The 23,745-nt window shown below is 36.2% G+C and overlaps 1 protein-coding gene across 1 annotated transcript in view; it reads right to left on the reverse strand.

Annotated features, from left to right (window-relative positions):
* Positions 1–5,474: 5,474 nt before the first annotated feature.
* The window catches only part of TEX11 (testis expressed 11), a 322,651-nt gene continuing 304,380 nt past the window's right edge, over positions 5,475–23,745 (reverse strand). The window contains exons 28-29 of the mRNA XM_004694432.1: positions 6,404–6,568; positions 5,475–5,546 (exon numbers count right to left, since the gene is read on the reverse strand). Of these exons, the coding sequence (XP_004694489.1) occupies positions 5,475–5,546; positions 6,404–6,568 (237 nt within the window). The remainder of the gene's footprint in view (positions 5,547–6,403; positions 6,569–23,745) is intronic.

Here is a 23,745-nt window from a genome sequence, read left to right on the forward strand (position 1 = left end):
GAGACAGTATCTTTCCTTATGGTATGTTGCCTTGAGCTCTCATGTTACCATGTTATATTTTTCTGTCTGCCCATTTTGCTACTTTAATTTCCCCTGGCATTAAAGAAAATATGTGCCAGCAATTTAGAGCCTCTTATCTTTTACTCTTCTGGAAGGTAGCACTATGGCTTCATTTTATTTGTCTGGTTCTAGCTGGCTTTTAGAGGTTCTTAGACTGATATTTGCAATCATGTCAATGGGGTGAGCAATGATAGAAGGGTCAGTTGTTGTCATGATCACACTGGGCGTACCTAGTTAGCCCCACTGTTACTCCAGTTCTAAGACCCCTAGATCTGAGATTTGGCAGTTTATTCAGTATCAGTGTACTTCATGGTATCATTATAGATCCCATAGAATGGGGGGGGGCAGGGAATGTAATCTAGAGAAATTTCTGTTGTCATCCTTACTGGGGTCCTAGTTCATGAAGTGTACCCTAGCTATTTGTGTTGGGCTTCACTTAGGCAAAGGTCACACGCCTCCACACCTAACAGAAATATAATAGTGATAAATACACTTAAAAAAACCTGAAAGTACAAGCTGAGATATTAATTAATAGCAGAATGTGTGAAAAGTGTAGACAAGTTTTCATTCTCCCTTCTACTATTTAAGTGTCAGGTACAATGCTACACACTGGGTAAATACAGTGATGAGGAAAACATGCTTCTGTTGTATGGAGAGGTAGATACAAATCAAATCAATCAGCAAATACATATTTTTAAGCTATAAGAGTTAAGAAGAGCACATCCTTACAAGATAGTTGGGCCTTTCAAAATATCCATTGAGTCATTTGATCCATACCAGAATGTCCTTGAAATCTGGCTCTATCAAAACATCCATGATTTATTAAATAATTCAAACATTTAGCCTCATCAAAATTTTAGTTATGTTATTCCTATTGTAATTCATTTTTGTCAGTATTCATTGTGAATTTGGTCATTATATTTGTATATGACCACAAAGAATATGGATGATAATTTGTTCATTACTTCATTGTTTTGTCTTTTTTCTTAAAGATTTATTTATGCATAAAGAGCTGGGATTCAGGCCAGAGGTGCAGGGGTGGTGTGAGGTTTCACCAGAGACAGAGTAGGGAGCCGAACAGGCCAACTGAAAAAGTACACTGCTGAGGGCAGCAGCAGGCAGGCCAGGAGAGGTCTGCCACACCATATGGATCACCTCTGGGGTGGGTTTTGAACTCATACTGATGTGGCTTTTAGCTTCTTATTGCTTGCTATAACCCGCTGTGCCACCAGGGGGGGCCCTTGTCACTTTTCTTATGTTAGAGATGTACTATTTTTATTTTTCTTAAAAGATTTATTTTTATTTATTTATACAAGAACTGGGATGTAGGCTAGAGGTGCAGGAGGTAAGAAGATTCACCAGAGACAGAGTGGGGAGCAATACAGGCTGATTTACTGAATGAAATACATTGCTGAAGAGAGAAGTCGGTGAGACAGAAGAGGTCTACTGCACCATATGTGAGTCAGCTCACTAGCTGAGGATCGAACTCATGCCTCAGTGGCTGGCAATAGCTTGATAGCACAAGACTTTAACCCCTGTGCCATCCAGGGAGGCCCTTTTGCTGTTTGTCATTTAACAAACCAATAAATCTCCAAATTGAGGATGATACACTACAGTCAGCTTTTGAAGTTTGCCTTGCTAACTTTCACTTGAATTATTTGTTCTGTGGTTGCCACTCAATACTGATGTATAACATTCCAACTTTCTGGTGAAAATCTTGGAATTTCCGGTTGTTTTCTGTCTCTGTCACACCTTATACAGACGTATACTCTAAATATAACCAACAGATGATCTAAATTTTCTTCTACTTGCTCCGCAATGTATTTTAGTACATTAAATTACATTTTCTAAGGATAAAACATTAAGTCCAAACAATATGGATGCAAACTTATGGGTGTTACTTTCCATTATCATATACTCAAGACCCAAAGAAGATATTTTTCACTACAGGGCTTGTGAAATTGAAGCAAGCATTTGATAGGAGCAGTCAAATTGCATTCATATTGGCAACCTTACAACTCATCATGCACAATGAAAGGTTAATGTTAATATTTCTTCCCTATGCAAATGTAAGTTATTTATCATATATATCTGTAACTGATCACTTTTTCATTGTCAGTACACAAATCAATGGTAGTATAATCAAGTACTCCACTGAACACTGTAAATAACAAGTCAGTTATTTCAATTTAATTCAACACAGGGATAGTTTCTAAGTGTGGATGTTTTTGTCAGGACTAAAAATCAAAAACTTTATGGTGTGGACCATATGCCATATGTCTTAGTGGATGTTTTGATAGGACCATATATCAAGGACCTTTTGCTTGGATCAATTGTAGAAATAGATGTTTTGCAATGGACCAAATATCTGCTAACTGAGCTTATGATAGGAACAACCTGGTCAGGGAAGGCTTCTCTGACCAACTTGACATTTGAGCTGCATTTTCAAAGACAAGAAGAAATAACTGAAGGCAAGGCAGGGAAAAGTAAAACATTAAGTTCAGTGAATCAACAATATGAATCAACAATATGCTTTCACTTTTCCTTGGTAGAATTTCAGCCTGGAACTTGACTTGCTCACTCATGGAGTTGAGGACTCTGATGATGACTTAGCCAGAGTGTTGGTCAGGCTGGGCCAAAGGATGGTCAACATGTTGGGATTAGGAATGAAGAGATAGTTGCATGTTTGGGAAATTTTTTTTCACATAGAATCGAGGTTAATAGGAGCCAGGTTTCTCAATGTTGTTGAGGGTTGTAAAGATGAAAGAGAGGAAGGAAACTAGAATAACTGTTATTCTCTAGTGTGCTGGATTGAAAATGGAGATGAATTTGGTTATTTATACATGTATGTTGTATATATATATACATATTTATTTTCTAGCTCAATTCATTGAAGATACCTAGAAACAGTAGATGGTACCCCAGTAACAATGAGCATACCTAGCACTCAGGTCTTGAGTGCTACTATTCTCCATTAAAATACTATTTCTCGGGCCCTCCCTGGTGGTGCAGCGGGTTAAAGCACTGCACTAAGAAGCTAAAGCCATTTGAGCATGAGTTCAATTCCTGCCTGCCAGGGAGGAGAACCACATGGCGAGGCAGACCTCTCCTGACCCGCCCGCTGCTCCCCTCAGCAGTGTACTTCGTCGATCTGCCTGTTCTGCTCCCCACTCTGTCTCTGGTGAATCTTCTCACCCTCCACATCTCTGGCCTGTACCCCAGTTCCATATGAATAAATAAATAAATATTAAAAAAAATACTATTTTCCATTAAAGGGAACCAGAGAGCCTTGGAGAAATTACTCATTCCAGGGCTGGGGCAGGGAGAGTACAAGATGACCTGGAACATCTTATTGTGTTCATAAAGTAATAAAGTGTTCAAAGAATGATAGGGACATCGCAAAAGGACAGCGAGTTTTAAGAAGCAAAATAATGATAACAGTGGGTTATAACATATTGAATAAAATATATCTATTATTTTGTACGAAAATATATTTTCAAAACATGAATAAATTAAGTGGGAAGTAAGAAGAAGCTCTATATAACAAGTATCAACTAATAAATGGGAAGTAAGTAATTAAGTGGGAAGTAAGAAGATGCTCTATATAACAAGTATCAACTAATAAATGAAAAGGGAATGATGAAAATAGAAAAATCATTTAGCAACTATCATAGTATACATATGTTCAAGCAAGGATCAATGGATGATAAAACTAGTAGGTAAAATTTAATGGGGAACAGAATACTTGTTCTCAAAGTTTATTCCACAAAGTACTTAAAAAGTAATTATTACTTAATAAGTAGTTATTAAGTAACTGGTAGACATTATCTTAACTTTAACCAGTGATGGGAAGAATTGATCCTGTCTATTTGTATGCTGCACCAAAACCCATTGCTTTTGTGGTATACTTACCAAAAACACACATACTGAATCTAATCATTAGGAAACAACAGACACACCCAAATTGAGGTTCATATTATAAAATAGTTAGTCTGTACCTTAAAAAATGTCAAGGTCATGAAAATAAGGAGAGACTGAAGAATTATTTTGGCTTGCAGGAAATGAAAGATAAATGACAAGTAAATGCAACTTATGATCCTGAACTATGAAGAACTTTATTAGGACAATAAGTGAAAATTGAATTGGGTCTCTGGATCAGACAGTAGAATTTTATCATTATTCATTTCCTAATTTTGATGGTTATGCTGAGGCTATATAGAAAAGAATCCTTATTTTCAGGAAGTACACACTGAGTGATTAATGGGTAATAGCGAAGTGATCTTAGAATGGTTCAGAAAGGCACACAAAGAGAAAGATAAGGTAATGTGGTAAAATTTTGAAAAATAAAGAAATGGCATGAAGGTTATATGGCATTTTTTTGTGCTTACTTGCAAATTTTCTGTAACCATGAAACTATTTCAAAATTAGAAGTTAAAAAATGTTAGTACAAATTAACAGGGGCAAAGTCATGTGGCCTTGACGCACACTTGTGCAAGTCTAACTAGAATGAGGCTGCCTACTCGGTGTTGAGCAGGCTTCACTGGAATGTGGGATTCAGCTCTCAGAAGGTAAACCTGACTACTTCACGTGAGGAACAACTGAGGAGTCTGAAGATGTTTAACTAGAAGAAGAAAAATATCTAGAAGATAGGGAGGGGACTGACTACTCTCTTTAGTTCTCCAAAGGGTGTCTGGGACAGAGAAAGCAGATTTGTTATGGGGAAAGAGATTTATGGAAGAAGTTTGTTTGTTTGTTTGCTAGTTAGAAAAAAAAGTCCAACTGATCTAGTTCAGGAGTTCCCTGTCATAGGATATGTTCTGATACAGACTGGACAATTCATCCTCAAGGCTGTTACAGAGATTTCATGAATCAGATCAATGCTGGACCCAATGATCACTTTAACCTTCTGATAAAGGTCCTTCTGATGGTTGTTTGTTTTCTTCAGATATTAGGAATTTGAGCATTTCTGGAATAAAATGCAACGTGTATTGGCCTGGGATGAACATAAACCATCTTGTTTTCACATGGGCTATTTCTACATAGCCTTATCCTTCAACAATCCTTAACACTATGGGAAATTCATTTGTCCCCCAGAAACAAGCTAGTCACAGCAGCCAAAGTCACAATGACTTTTATTTTGGAAATTTCATTCAATAACAATAAAACAGGTCCTAGAAAAATAGAAAGAAAAGCTTAAGAAAAAGCTTCGCAAAAATTTAAATAACCAACATGGCAACACCATAAATCACTTTTTCAAAAGACCTTGGAGTCACTTGAGGAGATAAAAAGAATTGTCATATTTGCTCCTTCCTTCTCCTTACTATTACAAACAACAAAGGCTGTTGGTACAATGAGAGATGTCTTCTTGAAGTTGCTCCCAGATTGCTTGCTTGTGTGCTTTGTTTCAGCAGTTCTCACTCTTCATTAAAAAGTAAGCCCTTCTTTTTATCTAATGTTTTGACAAACTCACTATATAGAAGATTCATCTGGGAAAGAAAGTAAATTCGAGATGAAAGGAAATAGGGGAAAGCTTCCCAGACCCATTGTGATGACATGAGAGTCTAACCCATTTTAAAGAATTTATTTATTTATGCATACAAGAACTGGAGTACAGATCAGAGGTGGAAGGGCAGTAAGAGGATTCATCAGAGACAGAGTGGGAAACAGAGCAGGTGAACTGACTGAAATACACTGCTGAGGAAAGCAGCAGATAATTCAGTAGAGGTCTGCTGCGCCATGTGGGTCACCTCCCGGGCCAGGGATAGAACTCGTGCTGTAGTGGCTTCATAGTGCTGCACTTTAACCCATTGCACCACCAGAGAGTACCCTGAGCCACATTTGGATAAAAATATACTCTTTAGGAAGAGGAATCCCACTGTACTATGCCTAATTACTGGAGAAGGGCTGTTAAGGGAGAAGTTAGTTAAAACACAGAAGACTCTGCTCTTATTTGGTGACAAGACTTTTTCTCCACCAAGTTTCTCCTGGTTAGTAATGGATCTGAAGTCTGAAACTCAGACTAGTTCCTGGAGAAAATGTATTTTAAAGTCATTGCTTTGTACAGGGGCCACTTATTCCTCACCTACACTGGTATTAAAAGCAACACATCTTTAAGAACCCTTCTTAATTAGACTCCATTCACAAATTCCCCCGTTTGCTAGCTATCCTTTTTTTTTCCCCACTCTAAGAAATTACTATTTTTACAGTCCCTAATCTGTAGTTCTATGTAACCACTGAGGGGAGCAATGATTGAGACCCTTTCCTAGCCAAGGGAAGTAGAATTGAGTCCTGTGAGCACAGCTAGAACTTCATGCCATCCACCAATAACCCTGTTCCTCCTCACCCGAGTGTCATAGCTTCTCTTCAGTGAGCCAAGGTGGTCAAGGAAACGCAATGCCAGGTCACACCATTTTTCAGCAGATACATACTTGCTTCTACCATACATAAGTATTCCAGTATTCCAGGACTTAATCATCAGCCAGAGAATTTCCATTTCTGGGTAGTCTTCCTGAAATCCAAAAACAGTGGGTTTTTTCTTGGCTAGAAACAGTGTGACTGTTTCCTCTCACAACAATTGTAGCATCAACTCTTAGTAGTGCTGTACACCATTATTATTAAACAGTAGATGCTCTGTTAATACTTAGTCAACTAGTTTCTCCAGGAATTAGTCTGAGAGTGATTGCCCATGAGCAATCCCATGTATCTGAAGATTAGAACAGAGCACTTTGAAGGTTCATTAGCTGTTGAATTCTCCAAAGACCTAAAAAAGTGACATATAAATTGGAAAGGCAATGAGGTCTTTCCTTGAAGCTCTCCTCAGTCATTTATCCTTCTATGCCTACCTCTAATTTTCAGAGAAAGTCATTAGTAGCAGTTTTACTGAATCTTTTAATTTCCTTGACCTGCATCAGCCTGTATTCAGAATAGCAATTATACTAATCCTTATTTTCTAAAAGATAATACTTTGTAAATATTTATTTATTTATACATACAAGAACTGTGGTACAGGCCAGAGGTGCAGGGGCTGTGAGAGGATTCATCAGAAACAAAGTGAGGAGCAGAAGAGGCAGATTGATGAAGTACACTGCTGAGGGGAGAAGCAGGCTAGACAGGAGAGGTCTGCCACACCATGTGGGTCACCTCCTGGCTAGGGATCAAACTCCAGCTGAAGTGGTTGTGGCTAGCTTTGTAGCTTTGTAGTGCTGAGCTTTTAACCCATTATGCACCAGGGAGGGCCCGAGAAATTTTTTAAAGAAATTGTCTCACACAATTTTTGGGGCAGGCAAATTTGTAGTCTGTAGCGTAGGTCAGCAGACTGTAAACTCAGTAAGAGCTGATGTTGCAATTTTAAGTCTGAAAATCTTGTAGGGATATCTAGCAGGTTGGAAACTCAGGCAGAATTTCTATGTTATAGTTGTGAGGCAGAATTCTTTCTCCATGAAACCTCAGTTTTTGCTTTCAAGTGAAAACTTCTGCAGAATAATATGTTTACTTAAAGTCAAATAATAGCAATTTTTAAAAATTATTAATATTTAATGTTGACATTATCTACCTACCTATGAACAAAGGGAGTATTTCTAAATGGTACCTTAGCTTTATTAGTGGTCTTTAAACATGACTGAGCACAAGACTATATTAGCTTCTTTACAATATTTTGCAACAATGAAAAGGCTTACTTGAAGGAGTTTTGACCTTTGTTATTGTACTAGGGAAATACCACAATGGGAGCATTTGTGTACTTATTCCATATTAAAATCTTTTATGTACACAAAAATTCTCAGACTTTTGAAGGAGAAAACTTGATAGAAAATATGGACAGTTCCTTTTTCTCCAAATACTTGCCAACATTTGTTGTTGCTATTTTTTAAAATATGTTCCATTCTCACTGGTGTGAGATGGTATGTCATTGTGGTTTTGATTTGCATCTCCCTTATTATAAGTTATTCTGAACATTTTTTCATATGCCTGTTGGCCATCTGCATTTCCTCTTTGGAGAAGTATCTTTTCAGCTTTTCTGCCCATTTTTGATGGGGTTGTTCATTTTATTTTTGTTAAGTTTCATTAGCTCTTTGTATATCTTTGTGATCAGTTCCTTATCATTAGTATTGGGTGCAAAAATTTTCTCTCAATCAGTATGATGTCTTTTTGTTTTGTGAAATGTCTCTTTTACAGGACTATACAGGAGCTCTTTTAATTTGATGTAGTCCCAGCTGCTTACCCTTTCCTTCACTTCATTGCTTTGGGAATGTATCTTTAAAGATGTCACTGAGGTGTATGTCATGTAGTGTTTTGCCAATATTTTTTTCTATATATTTTATGGTTTCAGGTCTTATGTCTAGATATTTAGTCCATTTTAAATTGGTTTTTGTATATGGTGTGAGGTAGCTTTATTATTATTATTATTATTATTATTTTGCATGTAGCTGCCCAGTTTTCCCAGCACCATTTGTTGAACAAACTTTCTTTGTTCCATTGCATATTCTTTGCTCCTTTGTCAAAGATTAGCTGTCCACAAAACTGTGGATTTATATCTGGGTTTTCTATTCGATTCCATTGGTCTGTATGTCTGTATGTCAGTGGTGGTGGGAATGTCCTACAATGGTGGTGGTACAACTACTATGGAAAGCTGTGTAGAGGTCTCTCAAACTGCTAAAAATGGAGCTTCCATATGATTCAGCAATTCTACTACTAGGTATTTACCCAAATGACACAAAAACATTAATTTAAAAGGACACCTGTACTCCTATGTTTATTGCTGTTCTATTTACAATAGGGAAGATGTCAAATCAGCCCAAATGCCAAAAATTGGATGACTGGATCAAGAAGATTGGTAGATATAAACAATGGAATATTACCCAGCAATCAAAAAAGACAAACTCATGCCATTTGTGGTAACAAGGATGGAGCTAGAAAGGATCATGCTTTGTGAAATAAGCCAGAAAGAAAAATAAAAATACCAGATGGCTTCATTCATAGCTGAGTGTATGGAATCAAGGGAGAAAGGTAGTAACTGTAATAAAGTAAAATGAACATCAACTAACAACTATAAACCAGACACATTCTATAAGGGTGGAGAGGGGAACATGATCAAAACTGGGGTGGGAAGAACACATGAACTACGGTGATGGCACATGCGTGAAGTGGTGGTGGAAGTCCACAGGGATTACAAGTGAGATGAAAAAAGTACAAAATGAAGATTGACATAAAAATATACATGTATATGTAAAATAAAATAATGCAGAAATTAAAAAAAACACATGGGCAGCTAGAATTCTTTCACTTATTTGGTTCTATAGAAATTACTATACATAAAGCACCATGAAAGTGAGGCATGAAGAAGAATAAGACAAAGCTCTTATTCTGTAGAACACATAATGCCTTTGGGGAGGGGAATGGCATTCATATATAAAGAGGACTACACAAGGTAGGTAATACAAGGCCAGACCAGTCAGAGTGATGGCATGAGGTGCCTGTCAGTAAATGAACTGAGCACTAGGCTGGCACAGAAGTGGTCTACTTTCTGCTTGAAATGCTAACCCATACTATTATTTTCTTTGTAGATGTCTACTTTTCTTCAAATTCACAATCAGAATTAGTACACTCTCTCTGTTCCCACAGCAATCTTTATATTGTTTAGAAACTGTTTTCATATTTATCTCTTCCTCCAGACTACAGAGCTCCTTGAAGTACAAAGAATTGTTTTCAGTCATCATAGTATCCTCAGAGTCCAACACTATGCCTGACATGTAATAAGGGCACAACAGCTGTTTGCTGAATTAATGAATCAGTGAACAAATCAATCAATGTCCAGTCAATGCTACTTCCTCAGCAAGATTCTCCCTGACTCTCCACAACCTATTCACACTGTATTATTCCAATGACACTTTATTCAACAGCACTTACAACAATGCATTTTGTGTTTCCACCATTAAACTGAAATTTCCTTTAAGGCAGAGTATTACCTATCTTTGCCTATTCACAGCCTGTCAAAGTGTCTGACACAGTCTTGTAGTTTTAACTGAATGGACAAATTATTAAGAAAACCAACATGATCTTAGGGTAGAAGAGTAGGATCTAGATATGTATAGGTTATAGGAAATGTCTAGAATAGGCAAATTCATAGAGATAGAAAGCAGACTGGTGGTTACCAGAGACTGGGATAATGACAGCTAATAGTTATGGGAATTATTTCTGGCATATGAAAATGTTTTGGAGTTAGATACTGATGATAGTTGTACAAGTTTGTGGAGAGACTGAGAACTGGTAATACAAATACTTTAAAATTATTAATTTTGTGATATATTAATTATATCTCAAGAAAATATAGATATAGAGAAAAATGGCATTTTATGTGGACAGAACGAAAACCTGCACTATTGGATACTTGAGATCAACATGTCTCAAGGAACTAATAGAAAATAGATGTTTGACCTAAGCAGTTTATGTAGAGGAATTAATAGGAAGTGTCCTGAAAATGTAGGGTGGAGCAACCTAAAAACAAAAATTCAGGATCAGATGGCTTCACAAGTGAGTTCTACCAAACCTAAAAAAGTGAACAATGGGTTAGGATGCAGCACTGCAAACTGGCCACAGCCGTTTCAGTGCAAGTTCAATCCCCAGCCCTGGAGGTGATCCACATAACATGGCAGACCTCTTCTGATATGCCTGCTGCTCCCCTCAGCAGTGTACTTTGTTGATCTGCCTGTTCTTCTCCCCTCTCTGTCTCTGGTGAATCCTCTCACTGGCCCTGCACCTCTGGCTTGTACCCCAATTCTGTATCCATAAATGTTAAAAAAAAAAGAAATTCTTAAAAAAAAAAGATGAACTAATACCTCTCCTGCTCAAACTTATTTAAAAAACCAAGAAAGAAGGTATGCTCCCAAACACATTTTATGAACTGATATTATAATAACACCAAAACCAAAGACAACACACAAAAAAGAGAACTACAGACCAATCTCCCTAATGAAAATTCTCAACAAAATCTTAGCAAACTGAAATCAACAATGAATTAAAATGATTATACAACATGACTAAATGGGATCTATACCAGGAACACAAGGATTGTTTCACATCCAAAAATCTATTAATGTAATTTACTACATAACAAAAAGGAGACTAAAAACCATATGACCATATATCAGTTGATGCTAAGAAAACATTTGAAAAGATTAAGTATCCATTTATGATGAAAACCCTTGAAGAACTAGGGACAAATGACACATCATAATGTAACAGGGTGGTCCCTAGGAAAAGGAAAAGTTTCAGGTTCCCTGTCCTACCCAGAAGGAGGATGGAGCTGAGCAGAGAAAAGAAGAGAGGAGAATCTGAAAAAAAGAAGGAAGCAGGATGGAGAGCCAGAAGGAGGCCTTAGGAAGCCACATGGAGCAAAGGGAGACATGTGAAGAAACCGTGCTTGTTTCTTGGCCCTGGACTGGTTGAAAGAGATGTGGGGGAGAGACCTGTGGGTAGGTTCAATATGGCAGCTTCTATATTGATTTTGATTGTGCTCTATTCCTCCCAGACTTGTCTAGCCATTTCTGACCCTTTTCTATGGTCTCAGTCAGAAGATGCTTTAGTTTTGTGGTGGTCTTTCAGGCCTTGCTTTGGACCAATCTTTTGTGGGTAGACTTTTATCCATGAGGGGATGGGTAATTTCAGGTGTTTGATTTAAGAATTATATTCTTTGTCTTCTGTGTTATATAGTTATTGTAATAAAGTTCCTTTTCATTAAAATCTTATATGTTTTGTCTGGATGTGGCAGATGGCAGAACCTATTTAGAGTAGGCAGGTTTGGGGGTTCAGGGGTGCCTCTCTCTCCCTGCCCTGTAACAATAACATAATAAAAACCACATCTGACAAAACCACTGCTAGTATCATTCTCAATAATGAAGAACTGAAAACCTTTCAACTAAGATCTGATACAAGATGAAGATATTCACTCTCACCACTACTACTCAACACAGTATTGGAAGTCTTTACTAGAGCAATTAAGAAAAAGAAAGGTATAAACTAAATCCAAATTGGGAAATAATAACTAAAGCAATCATTATTTGCAGATGCTATGATAATATACATAAAAAACCCCAAAGACTTCACAGAAGAACTAATTAAAATAATGAACCACTTCAGCCAAGTGGCTGGATACAAAATCAACAGAAAAAAGTCAGGTGCCTTCCTATGTGCAAACAGTGAGCAAGAAGAAGAAGAAATTAAGAAAGTCATCCCATTTACAATCTCACACACAAAATTAAATACCTGGGAGTAAAATTAACAAAGGAGGTGAAGGACCTATACAATGAAAATTATAAAATACAGTTAAAAGAAATAGAAGACAGAAAGACATGGGAAGATATTCCCTGTTCATGCATAAGAAGAATGAACATTGTTAAAATGGCTGTCCTACCCCAATAATTTTTACAGGGTCAATGTAATAGAAAAAAAAACAAAAAAAAAAAACAAAAAAAAAACTTATGGCATTCCTCAAAGAAATGTAACAAATATTGATATTCTTATGAATCACAAAAGACCCCACATAGTCAAATTTCTCCTGACTGAAAATGAAAATGGTAAATTTATACTTCCTGACTAAAAAGCATAACATTTAAAACAATATAGTACTGGAACAAAAAAAAAGACACATAGATCAATGGAATATAATTGAGAGACCAGAAATAAAATCACACATTAATGGACAACTAAGCTATGGCAAAAGAAGAAAGAATATACACTGGTACAAGGAAGTCTTCTTCAATAAATGGTGTTGGGAATATCTGACTGCCTCATGCAAGAGAATGAAACTAGACCATCTCACACCATACACAAAAATCAACTCAGAATGGATAAAACACTTGCATGAAAGATCTGAAACTATAAATATACTAAAAAAGACATAAGCAAAAAATTCCATGACATAAACTTCAGAAATATATTTGCTGATTCATCTCCAGCAACAAGAAAAACAATGAATTTAAACAATTGGGGTTACATTAAATGAAAAAGCTTCTGTACAGTGAAAGAAATAACCAAGAGACACTTTGCTGAATGAGAGAAATTAATTGCACACTATACATCTGACAAGAGAGTAATAGCAAAATTTATAAATAGGTCATACAACTCAACAAAAAGAAAACAAACAAACCAATTTTAAAAAATGGGCAGAAGAGCTCAATAGGCACCTCACTAAAGAAGACATGCATATTGCTAATAGCTATGTGAAAAATGTTCATCACCAGTGTTAATAGGGAAAATGCAAATTAAAAACTACACATCAGGCCCTCCCTGGTGGCGCAGCGGGTTGGAGCACAGCGCTGAGAAGCTTAAGCCACTTCCTCATGAGTTCGATTCCCGCCTGCCCCGGAGGCGACCACATGGCGTGGCAGACCTCTCCTGACCTGCCCGCTGCTCCCCTCAGCAGTGTACTTCGTTGATCTGCCTGTTCTGCTCCCCACTTTGTCTCTGGTGAATCCTCTCACCCTCCGCATCTCTGGCCTGTACCCCAGTTCTGTATGAATAAATAAATCTTTAAAAAAAAAAAAAAACTACACATCACATACCTGTGAGAATGGCCCATATCAAAAACAAACAAACAAAAAAACCCAACCAGAAACAACATGTACTGGTAAGGGTGTGTAGAAAATCAGCCCTGTTACACAGTTTGTGGGTATGCAAATGGTCCAACCCCTATGGAAACCAGTGTGAATGTTTCTCAAACATCTAAAAATAGATCTGCTATATGACTCAATAATTCTACTCCGGGGTATCTACTCAAAGAACACAAAAATGTAAAATTGAAAGGTAAGGTCCACTTGTATGTTTATTGCAGCACTATTTACACTAGCCAAGATATGCAGACCATTTATATGTTCCAAAACAGATGAGAGGTTCAAGAACATGTGGTATATGAACACAATGGAATACTACCCAATGATCAAAAAAGATAAACTCATGCCTTCTGCAGCAAAATGAATGGAGCTGGAAGGGATTATGCTAAGCCAGAAGGAGAGAGATAAATACTGAATTGTTTCACTTAGAATATGTGGAATACAGAGAAAGCAAAATGTCAGATTAAGACAAACTTGGTAAAAACAACTCCTGAAAACTGACCATAGGATCTGAGGCATACAGGAGGGAGAGGGGAAGAGAGAAAGATGGGGAAAGGATGAAAAACGGCAGGGGGAAGAGCTCATTGGACTATAGTGGAGGACTATAGGTGTTTTAATGGTGGGACAGCGATGGTGACCACACCTAAGGGAAAAATCCTATACTGTCAAAAGTTAATAAGGGTATATAGTAATGATACTTCATTTAAAATAGCTGTAGTAACCAAAACTGTATGTTTCTGGAATAAAAATGACATACAGACCAATGGAACAGAACTGAGACCTTAGAAATAAACCCATATTTACCTGCATCACTAGTCTACAACAAAGGAAGGAAAGTCTTTTCAACAAATGTTGCTGGGAAAACTAAACATCCACATGCAAAAGAACAAAAATTGACCACTATTTCACACCACACAGAAAAATTAACTCAAAATACATTAAAGACTTGGGTGAAAGACCGAGAGCCATAAAATACATAGAAGGAAACATTTCGGAAAACACTGTAACATTGGTATTGGGGATGTCATTGAGGACTTGACTCCAAATTCAAGGGTATCAAAAGCAAAAATAAGCAACTTGGAGTATATCAAATTGTAAAGCTTTTGTACAGCAAAAGAAACCAGCATTAAAATGAAAGACACCCTACTAATAGAACAATTTATTTGCACATCGTATGTTGGGCAAAGGGCTAATGTTCAAGTTCTACAAAGAACTCACACAACTCAACAAAAGGAAAACAAATAGCCCAATCAAAAAATCAATGGATGAGCTAAATAGACACTTCACCAAAGAAGAAATATAGATGGACAACAGGCCCATGACAAATGTTCAACACCACTTATCATCAGGGAAATGTAAATCAAAACCACAATGTAATACTTCACAATTATGAGAATAGATCATATCACAAAGACCAGAAAAAACAAGTTTTTGTGAGGATGTGAAGATAAAGGAACATTAACATAATGTTGGTGGGAATATAGACTGGTCCATCCTCTATAGAAAACAGTATGGTGATTTCTCATAATATTACAAATAGATCTACAATATGATCTCCCCACTCCATTCCTAGGTAGCTACCCAAAGAATGCAAAGGTACTAATTCAAGGGGATATATATATATATTCTTATGTTCATTGGAGGAAGTGCCCAAAGACAGATGAGTGCATAAAGAAGATATAGAATAGATACATATAAAATACACATTCTTTAAAAAATGAGGAAATCTTGCTATTTGCTATAACATGATGTATTTGGGAGGGATTATGCTAAGGAGAAAGCAGACAAATATAAGAAAAACAAATTCCAGATGATTTCACTCATGTTGGATAGAGAAAAGCAAAACAAACCCTAAAATTCTAACTGTAGAATTGAGGTTGTGGTCAGGGATGAGTGTGGAGGGGGAGCTTAGAGAGAGGGGAATCACTGGATTGTAGTAGAGGATTATGGGGGCTTTGGTGGTGGTTATGATGTGGTAACATTAATCCAAGTAGCTGTGAACTAGTACCATTGAATCATACACAGGGTTACATGCTACTGCTATAAAAAATTTAACATAAAAAATATAAAGGAAGTAAAAAATGTTTGGGAAAATTTCTAAGAAAAAATAAAATTACACAGTTTGAATGGCTGAGAGAATGTTGATGCCACTGAAAGAAAGTTGAAAGGAAATGTTTCTGGGCATGAGGGGTTGGGATAACAACTAGTTCTATTTTCAATGTGTTGGGACTGGGATAACTTTGCATATATAAGGTAGGATCATCCACATATGGTCTGTAACTCAGGTAATAGTTGTATCAATTCATGTAAAGGATAGTATATAAAATATAGAGAAGGAAGGAGTGGAGACTTCGAAATGTTCCCAGATGGGTTGAATAAGTGAAAAAAACACTACAGAGGAGCAGTGAGAAAATAAAGGACTAAGGAAAAAAGAAGTTTAATAAAGAGGAGGTAATCAAGAGTAAAATCCAAGGTAAAGAAGCCATCAAATTTGTCCAGAAGTTGCTAATTAATGGCCATTTACAGTGCTACTAACAGTACAGAGAATGAAGGAAAGAGTGGTTCAAGATGAGTAAAGAATTTGGCAGGGTCTTGTAGACCATATTCAGTATTTGGGTCTTTAAGAGCAATGGGAAACTACACCAAAGATTAATAAGCACACATATTTAAAAATTTATAAAATCACTCTCGTTGCTAGATGACCATCATTAAAAAGAAAATTATGGAAGAAAGTAAGACATGCAGGGAGACCAGCTAACAGTTACTAAGTAGCTGCAATAAAAGATGCTCAATTGAACTAGTTTTGTGATAATGAAAGATGTGAAGAAATGAATAAAATCTAGGTATGGAGGAAGTAAAATTGACAGGACTTAGTAATAGAATAGAAATGAAAGTGGGAATAGAGCTGAGGATGACATCTAGATATCTGGGTTAAGCAACTAGAAGAATGATAGTGCCATTCAATAAGTTAGGAAACACTGGAGGAGATTTTCATTTGTACCAGCTATATTTATGTCTAGCATTGCTCAAGAGAGTCAATCTTCAGTATCTGAAGAATCCAAAAATACTAATTTGAAGGGACATAAACACTTCCAGGTTAATGTATTACTACTTATAACAGCCAAGTTATGGAAACAACCTAAATGCCCAACGACAGATGAGGAGATAAAGAGGATATTGTATATATACACAATAGAATACTACTCAGCAGTGGTTGTGGGAAAAAAAGTAGAGAGGAGGCCCAATGGACGATGGTGGATGATTATGGGTACTTTGATGATGAGTATGGTGTGGTAGCATATATGTGAAGAGGTGCGGATTTATGTACAAGTGTATATTTTAATATATACAAGTGTTATAATCTAATGTAACCTAATACAAAAAACATACAATTAAAAAATGCATCCTGATGCTGGGGAAACTCAGAAGCTACATGCAAAAAAATGAACCTAGATCACTACCTCGCACCATACACAAAAATTCAACTCGAAATGGATTAAAGACCTAGACATAAGAATGGAAACCATAAAATACCTGGAAGCAAAGATGGGCCAAACACTACAGGACATACACTTCAGCGACATCTTTAAAGAAAGAGCACCCAATGCAACGATAGTGAAGGCAAGGATAGATGGGACCACATCAAGTTAAAGGGCTTCTGTACAGCAAAAGAGACATTACAAAAAACAAACAGACATCCCACTGATTAGGAAAAAATTTTCTCACACAAAATTAGCGATAAAGGATTGATCACAAAAATTTATGAAGAACTGATGAAACTCAACAAAAATAAAGTAAACAACCCCATCCAAAAATGAGCAGAAAAGCTAAAGGACACTTCTCCAAAGAGGAAATGCAGATGGCCAAGAAGCATATGAAAAAATGTTCAACATCACTTGTAATAAGGGAGATGCAAATTAAAACCACAATGAGATACCACCTCACCCCAGTGAGAATGGCACATCTTCAAACAACTAGCAACAACAAATGCTGGTGAGGATGTGGAGAAAAAGGAACTAACCTGCACTGCTGGTGGGAATGAATGCAAACTAGTACAACTACTATGGAAAACTGGCGGTTCCTCAAACTGCTAAACATGGACCTTCCCTACGACCCAGCAATCCCACTCTTAGGTATCTATCCAAAAGATACAAAAACACTGATTGAAAAAGATACCTGCACCCCCATGTTTATTGCTGCTTTATTCGCAATTGGAAAGACATGGAAACAGCCCAAATGCCCAAAAATGGATGACTGGATTAAATAGATGTGGTACATCTACACAATGGAATATTACTCAGCAACCAAAAAAAAAGAAACACATGTCTTTTGCAGCAACTTGGATGGAGCTGGAAAAGATCATGCTTAGTGAAATAAGCCAGAAGGAAAAGGAAAAATACTGGATGGTTTCTCTCATAGCAGGAATATAATGGAACAGGTGAGAAAATAATGATAATGATGAACAGTTATATACCAGAGACATTTTGTGGGGGTGGAGTGGGGAATGGGATCAAAAACAATGGGGAGAGGGAAATACACTGGACTATGATGATGGCACATGGGTGATTTGGTGATGGGAAACTCTAGGGGATTGCAACTGAAATGGAATAATGCACAAAAATATGTAAAAATAAACCACTGTATATAAAAAAATGCATCTTGAAGCTACTCATCCCAAAACAATGTATATTTGCCTATGTTATGTATACAAATCAGTAGCATCAAGCATAGGTACTTGATCATATGACATTTTGGGGGCTCATATTTGAAGTTTGTTTTTTTCTGTCCGAAATATCTTAATAAATAATGGAAGTCATGCATATCTCTAATTTAAATTGTGTTCTGGATCACAGATGCCTGTCTTTTTAGTCTCTGCTTCAGATTTCTAAAGTGAATACTGTTTACATCAGTTTTATTGAGATATAATTCATATACTATACAATTTATTTACTTAAAGTGTATCACTCAATGGTTTTGGTATTGTCACAAGAGTTCAACAACCATCACCAAAGTAAATTTTAGAGCATTTCATTCTCCCTCAAACCCTGTGACCATCAACAGTATGTTCCCATATCCCCTAGAAACCTTTCCCCCACCCCTGGAAATTACTCATCTAATTTCTTTCTATTCACATGTCTATTGGTTGTTTGATTATCTTTGAAGAAACATCTATTCAGAAATTATGCACGGTATAGTAATTTTACAAACCAAACCAAACACTTGCAGTTTGACTGCAGAACTAAGACTACCACATGGGGAGGGTGTGGGTAGACAGTAAAGAGGAATAGGGCCCAATGGATTATGGTGGAGGACTTGGGCTTTGGTTATAGGCGTGGTGTGATAATGCACATTGTAGAGGGGTAAGCCTATATTCCTAAAACACATACAGTGTTGTAAACCAATGTTACCTCAATGTACATCATAAAAATTATTGTTTAGTTTTAAGAGTCTTTTAAAATACAAGTTCATTAATAAAGATATGATTATCAACATTTAATCCCATTCTGTGGTTTTTCTTGTCATTTCCCTGATACTGTCCTTCACAGAAAAGTTTAAATTTCCTGAAACCTAATTTATGTATCTTATTTTATTGCTTATGTTCTTGTTTCATATCTAAGAAACCACTGCCTAATCCAAATTCACAAAATTTTAAGACTATGCTTCAAAAACATATGTAATTATTTCTATGAGATTTATAATTTCATTATATATGTATACACACACACACACACACACACAATTTTACAAATTTTTAGGTCTTTGATTCAATTTATATATAGCACTATCTAGTTGACATGGAAACAGTGTCACAAAGATTATTTTCTCCCATTGATAATCTTGAAAGCCATATTAAAAATCAATTAATCATAAATATGAGGCTTTATTTCTGAACTCTAATAATTGTTTTATTAATTTATATATCTATCCTTATATCAGTATCATGCTGTCTTAATTACTGCAGCTCTGTAGTAAGTTTTGAAACAGAATTCAACAATAATAGTTAAAATTCCTTCATATGATTTTGTGTTTCAAAGTAGCTAAAAATCTACATTTTTCAGTTATGTAATCTTTCTAACTTGCCATTTCTGGATCTCTTCATTCTTTATGGCTTATTTAACTACATTTTTATATTACATTTATATATGTTAAAAGCTCAACAAAATAATCATTTAACGTTTTATATACTTGCTTTTTAAACCAGTTAAGAGAAGAGAGGAGAAATATGCATTTATATTATCTTTTGAAATTATATAATTACTGATATTTTTGTTTGTCTCAATTTGAATTGTCTGGGGTTATGTGCTTTCATCCTAAAAAAAAAAAATCATTTAGTATTAGGTCAGATAACAATAAAATTTTTATTTTCTTTATCTTATAATGTTTTCACTTCATGTTCATTTTTGAAAAGTAACTGTTCACTATAGGATTCTTGGTTAACTTATTTTCCTTTCATCATTTTGAATATGCCACTGCCTTCTTGTTTCCATTGTTTCAGGTAAGAAGTCGGCTGTTAATCTAGGGTTCCTTTTTAAGGGATAAGTCATTTTTCTCCTACTCTTTAAAATTTTCTCTTTGTATTTGGTATCTAACAATTTTAGTATTACATTTAAAGAGTGTGGATGACTATATATTTTGCTTGGAGTTCACTGAAATTCTTAGGTATGTAGATTAATGTTTTTCACCAGATTTGGGATTTTTCAATCATTATTCCTGCTCCTTCTCTTCCATTCATGTACTACAATTATGTATATTAGTATACCTAATGATATCCTACTTTTCTCTGAGGCAATGTCTTTTTTATTCTTCAATCCCATTTTTCTTCAGATTGAGTCATTATCAACTTAAATTTGCTGATTTAAAAAAGCTGCGTTCTTTTAGTTAAATTCCACAGTTCCTAGACAATCATATAGGCAAAACCAGTGGGATACTGGACCCAGAGAGACCTGCAGCTTGGGGTAAAATTGGAACACCACTTGGACATCATAGAACAGGATGACTGTGCCAAAAAGGCTAGGGAGGAAATTCATTCTTCAATAAGTAAGAGGTGAGTGGAGAAAGACACTTGGTGGCTGTAATCTGGGAAGGATGATCCTGTACAAACCAACAGCACTGCCACTCAGGCAGTGGTCCCAGAAAGGAGAACTGAGCAATGTGGAGGAACATGCCTTTGGCTGGAAAAATATATGTGAAGAAACTGAAGTGATCTCATTGGGCCAGATCCCCAGGAATGGGACAAGGATAATGTATTGTGATATGCTGCCCCTATCCCACTGCTTGGTACTTACAGTGATGTGGTAAAGTTCACTGAGAACAGCAGAATATAAGGGCTAGAACCACAGAGAGCAGAGTTACTAGGAATGCCACAAATACAAGCCTGATATCCTTCAAAACCAGAGGTTTCACACAAGCAGTGTGACCTTCCAAACCCCTCCCACTGAAACCACTGACTAGACCACTGCAAATCAGCTGCAGAAGGCTAGAAGAGACAAACATTCAAAATAATATTAAAAACCACAGCACCATCTGCTGGAAAGCTAGAAGTAATTCAAACTCTTAAGATCTAATAACAAAATAGGCACATAAAATATCCAACACGGCCCTCCCTGGTGGTGCAGCGGGTTAAAGCACAGCACTGAGAATCTGAAGCCACTTCCGCATGAGTTCGATTCCCGCCTGCCCCGGAGGAGACCACATGGCGAGCCAGACCTCTCCTAGCTCGCCCGCTGCTTCCCTCAGCAGTGTACTTCATCGATCTGCCTGTTCTGCTCCCCACTCTGTCTCTGGTGAAGCCTCTCACCGCCCCTGAGCCTCTGGCCTGTACCCCAGTTCTGTATGAATAAATAAATAAATCTTTAAAAATAAATAAATAAATATCCAACACATAGCAACTTGAAGCTTCAAGAGAATATATTAACACAAAAAAGAAAATTTCCCCAGATTCCAACCACAACAGTATGGAAGATTTCACTTTCCCATCAGAAAATTTAAAATTTCCATAATAAAGAAAATCAGAGATGGAAGAAAATGCAGAAAAGTCAAAGTGATACAAGTATTGTGAATATCTAATCTAAGAGATACAAAAAATTCATAAAAGCAAATGAAATGCAAGAAGAAAATACAACTAATAAACAGAAAATAGAAGTTGAAGATTCAAATAACATAATAATGGCATTTCAAGATATTAAAAGATCAGTAGAGAAGATAAAAATTTCTAGAAAAGGCTATTGAAGTAGTCCTGGTTAAATGTAGGATCAAATCAGTGACTTTGAAGATAATGATGCGCAAAGGACCAAGGTGGATGAAGAAAGTAAAATACAAAGAAATAAAATGAAGAAAAACTTTGAGATCTTCTAACTTCATTAGGAAGGATAACATGAGGATAATGAGTTTCCAAGAAGGCAAAGAGAGAGAAATAGGAACAGATAACATTAGGAAATAATAGAGGAAAAGTTCACAAACCTAATACAAGTATAGCTGTCCCTGTACTAGGGGAAGGAAGTAAACATACATGTCCAAGAAGCTAAAAAAAGCCCCTCTGCTTATATAAAGAAAGCTATACCAAAACATAGAGTTGTGTAAATACCAAAAGTTTAAGACAAAGAAAGAATATGAAAGTGGTAAGGGGTCGGGGGAAGCAGATAATTCCATCAGATTTACCTTAAAATTTTTGTGAGGAAACACTAGAGGCAAAAAGTAACAGAATAATGTATTCGGAGTACTTAAAGATACAAATTGCCAATAAAGAATACTATATTCTGCAAGATCCTCCTTCAGATATGAGGTAGATCTAAAGGTCTTCACAAACAGAAGCCTTAAAGAATTTGCTAACACTTGACCTCTACTTCAAGAAGTGTTGAAAGAACTTTCGTATCAAAATGGAAGAGAAGAACTGGGTGGGAAGAGTGCACTGGACTATGGTGATGGTGCACGGGTGATCTGGTGATGGAAAGCCCATGGGGATTAAAACAGATGAAAAAAATGCATAAAATGAAAAATGATGTAAAAATATATTAAAAATGGAAGAAAAGAAAATCAACAAAATTCTGAATAAGAAATAGAGAGAACCAGAAAACTAAAGATAAAGGAGCAGCAAATCTTCATATATCAATAACCACCTGAAATGTAAATGGATTGAACAAACCAATCAAAAAGCACAGAGTGGCCAACTGGACCAGGAAACAATATTCAATTTTCTGCTGTCTCCGGGAACCCCAGAGATAAAATAAATGGCTGGAATACAATCTCACAGGTAAATGGGATCACAAAAACACAAGGACAGCTACACTCATAGCAAATAGACTTCTAGATAAAAAAGGTAACAAGAGACAGGAATAGACATACAATAGTTAAAAGAATAACACATATCACTATATATGTACCAAATGAAAGAGAATTAAAATATATAAGACAACTATTGTCAAATCTGAAAATTGAAATTAGCAGCAACATAAAAACAGTAGGGGATTTCAGCTTTCACCCCTCCCTTTTCATCAAAAATCAATAAAAAATAACCAGTGGCCTTAAATGAGTAATTAGACAATGTGGGCTTAAGAAACATTTGTAGGGGAATGACCCCCCTGACCCTCACTCCAAACAGAGTAAATATTCTCAAATGGGCATGGAACAATTCTTCAGGACAGAACACATGTTAAGTCACTAAACAAGTGTCATGATGGTATCAAACTAAAAATCAACCACACAAGCATGAAATATGTGGATATTGAACAACATACTACTAAATACTACTGGGTTAATGATGAAATCAAAGGAGAAATTATAAAAAAAAATACCTGCATACAAGTGAAAATGAAAACACAATCAGCCAGAAACTATAATAAAAGTAGTACTAAGAGGGAAGTAGATAGCAATTCTAGGTCCACATCAAGAATCAAGAGCATAAATAAGTAACTTTACCTCTTGCATGAAGAAACTAGAAAAGTAGGTCAAACTACAAGTCAGTAGACATAAGGAAATAATAAAAATGAGAGCAGAAATAAGTGAAATACAATAAAGAAGACTGCCCAAAAAATCAATGAAACTGAAATCTTTTAAAAACTTAACAAACTAACTTCCGGAAGAT

Source organism: Condylura cristata, unplaced genomic scaffold (genome assembly GCF_000260355.1).
Source record: "Condylura cristata isolate star-nosed mole 26May11 unplaced genomic scaffold, ConCri1.0 scaffold00043, whole genome shotgun sequence".
Classification (NCBI taxonomy): Eukaryota; Metazoa; Chordata; class Mammalia; order Eulipotyphla; family Talpidae; genus Condylura; species Condylura cristata.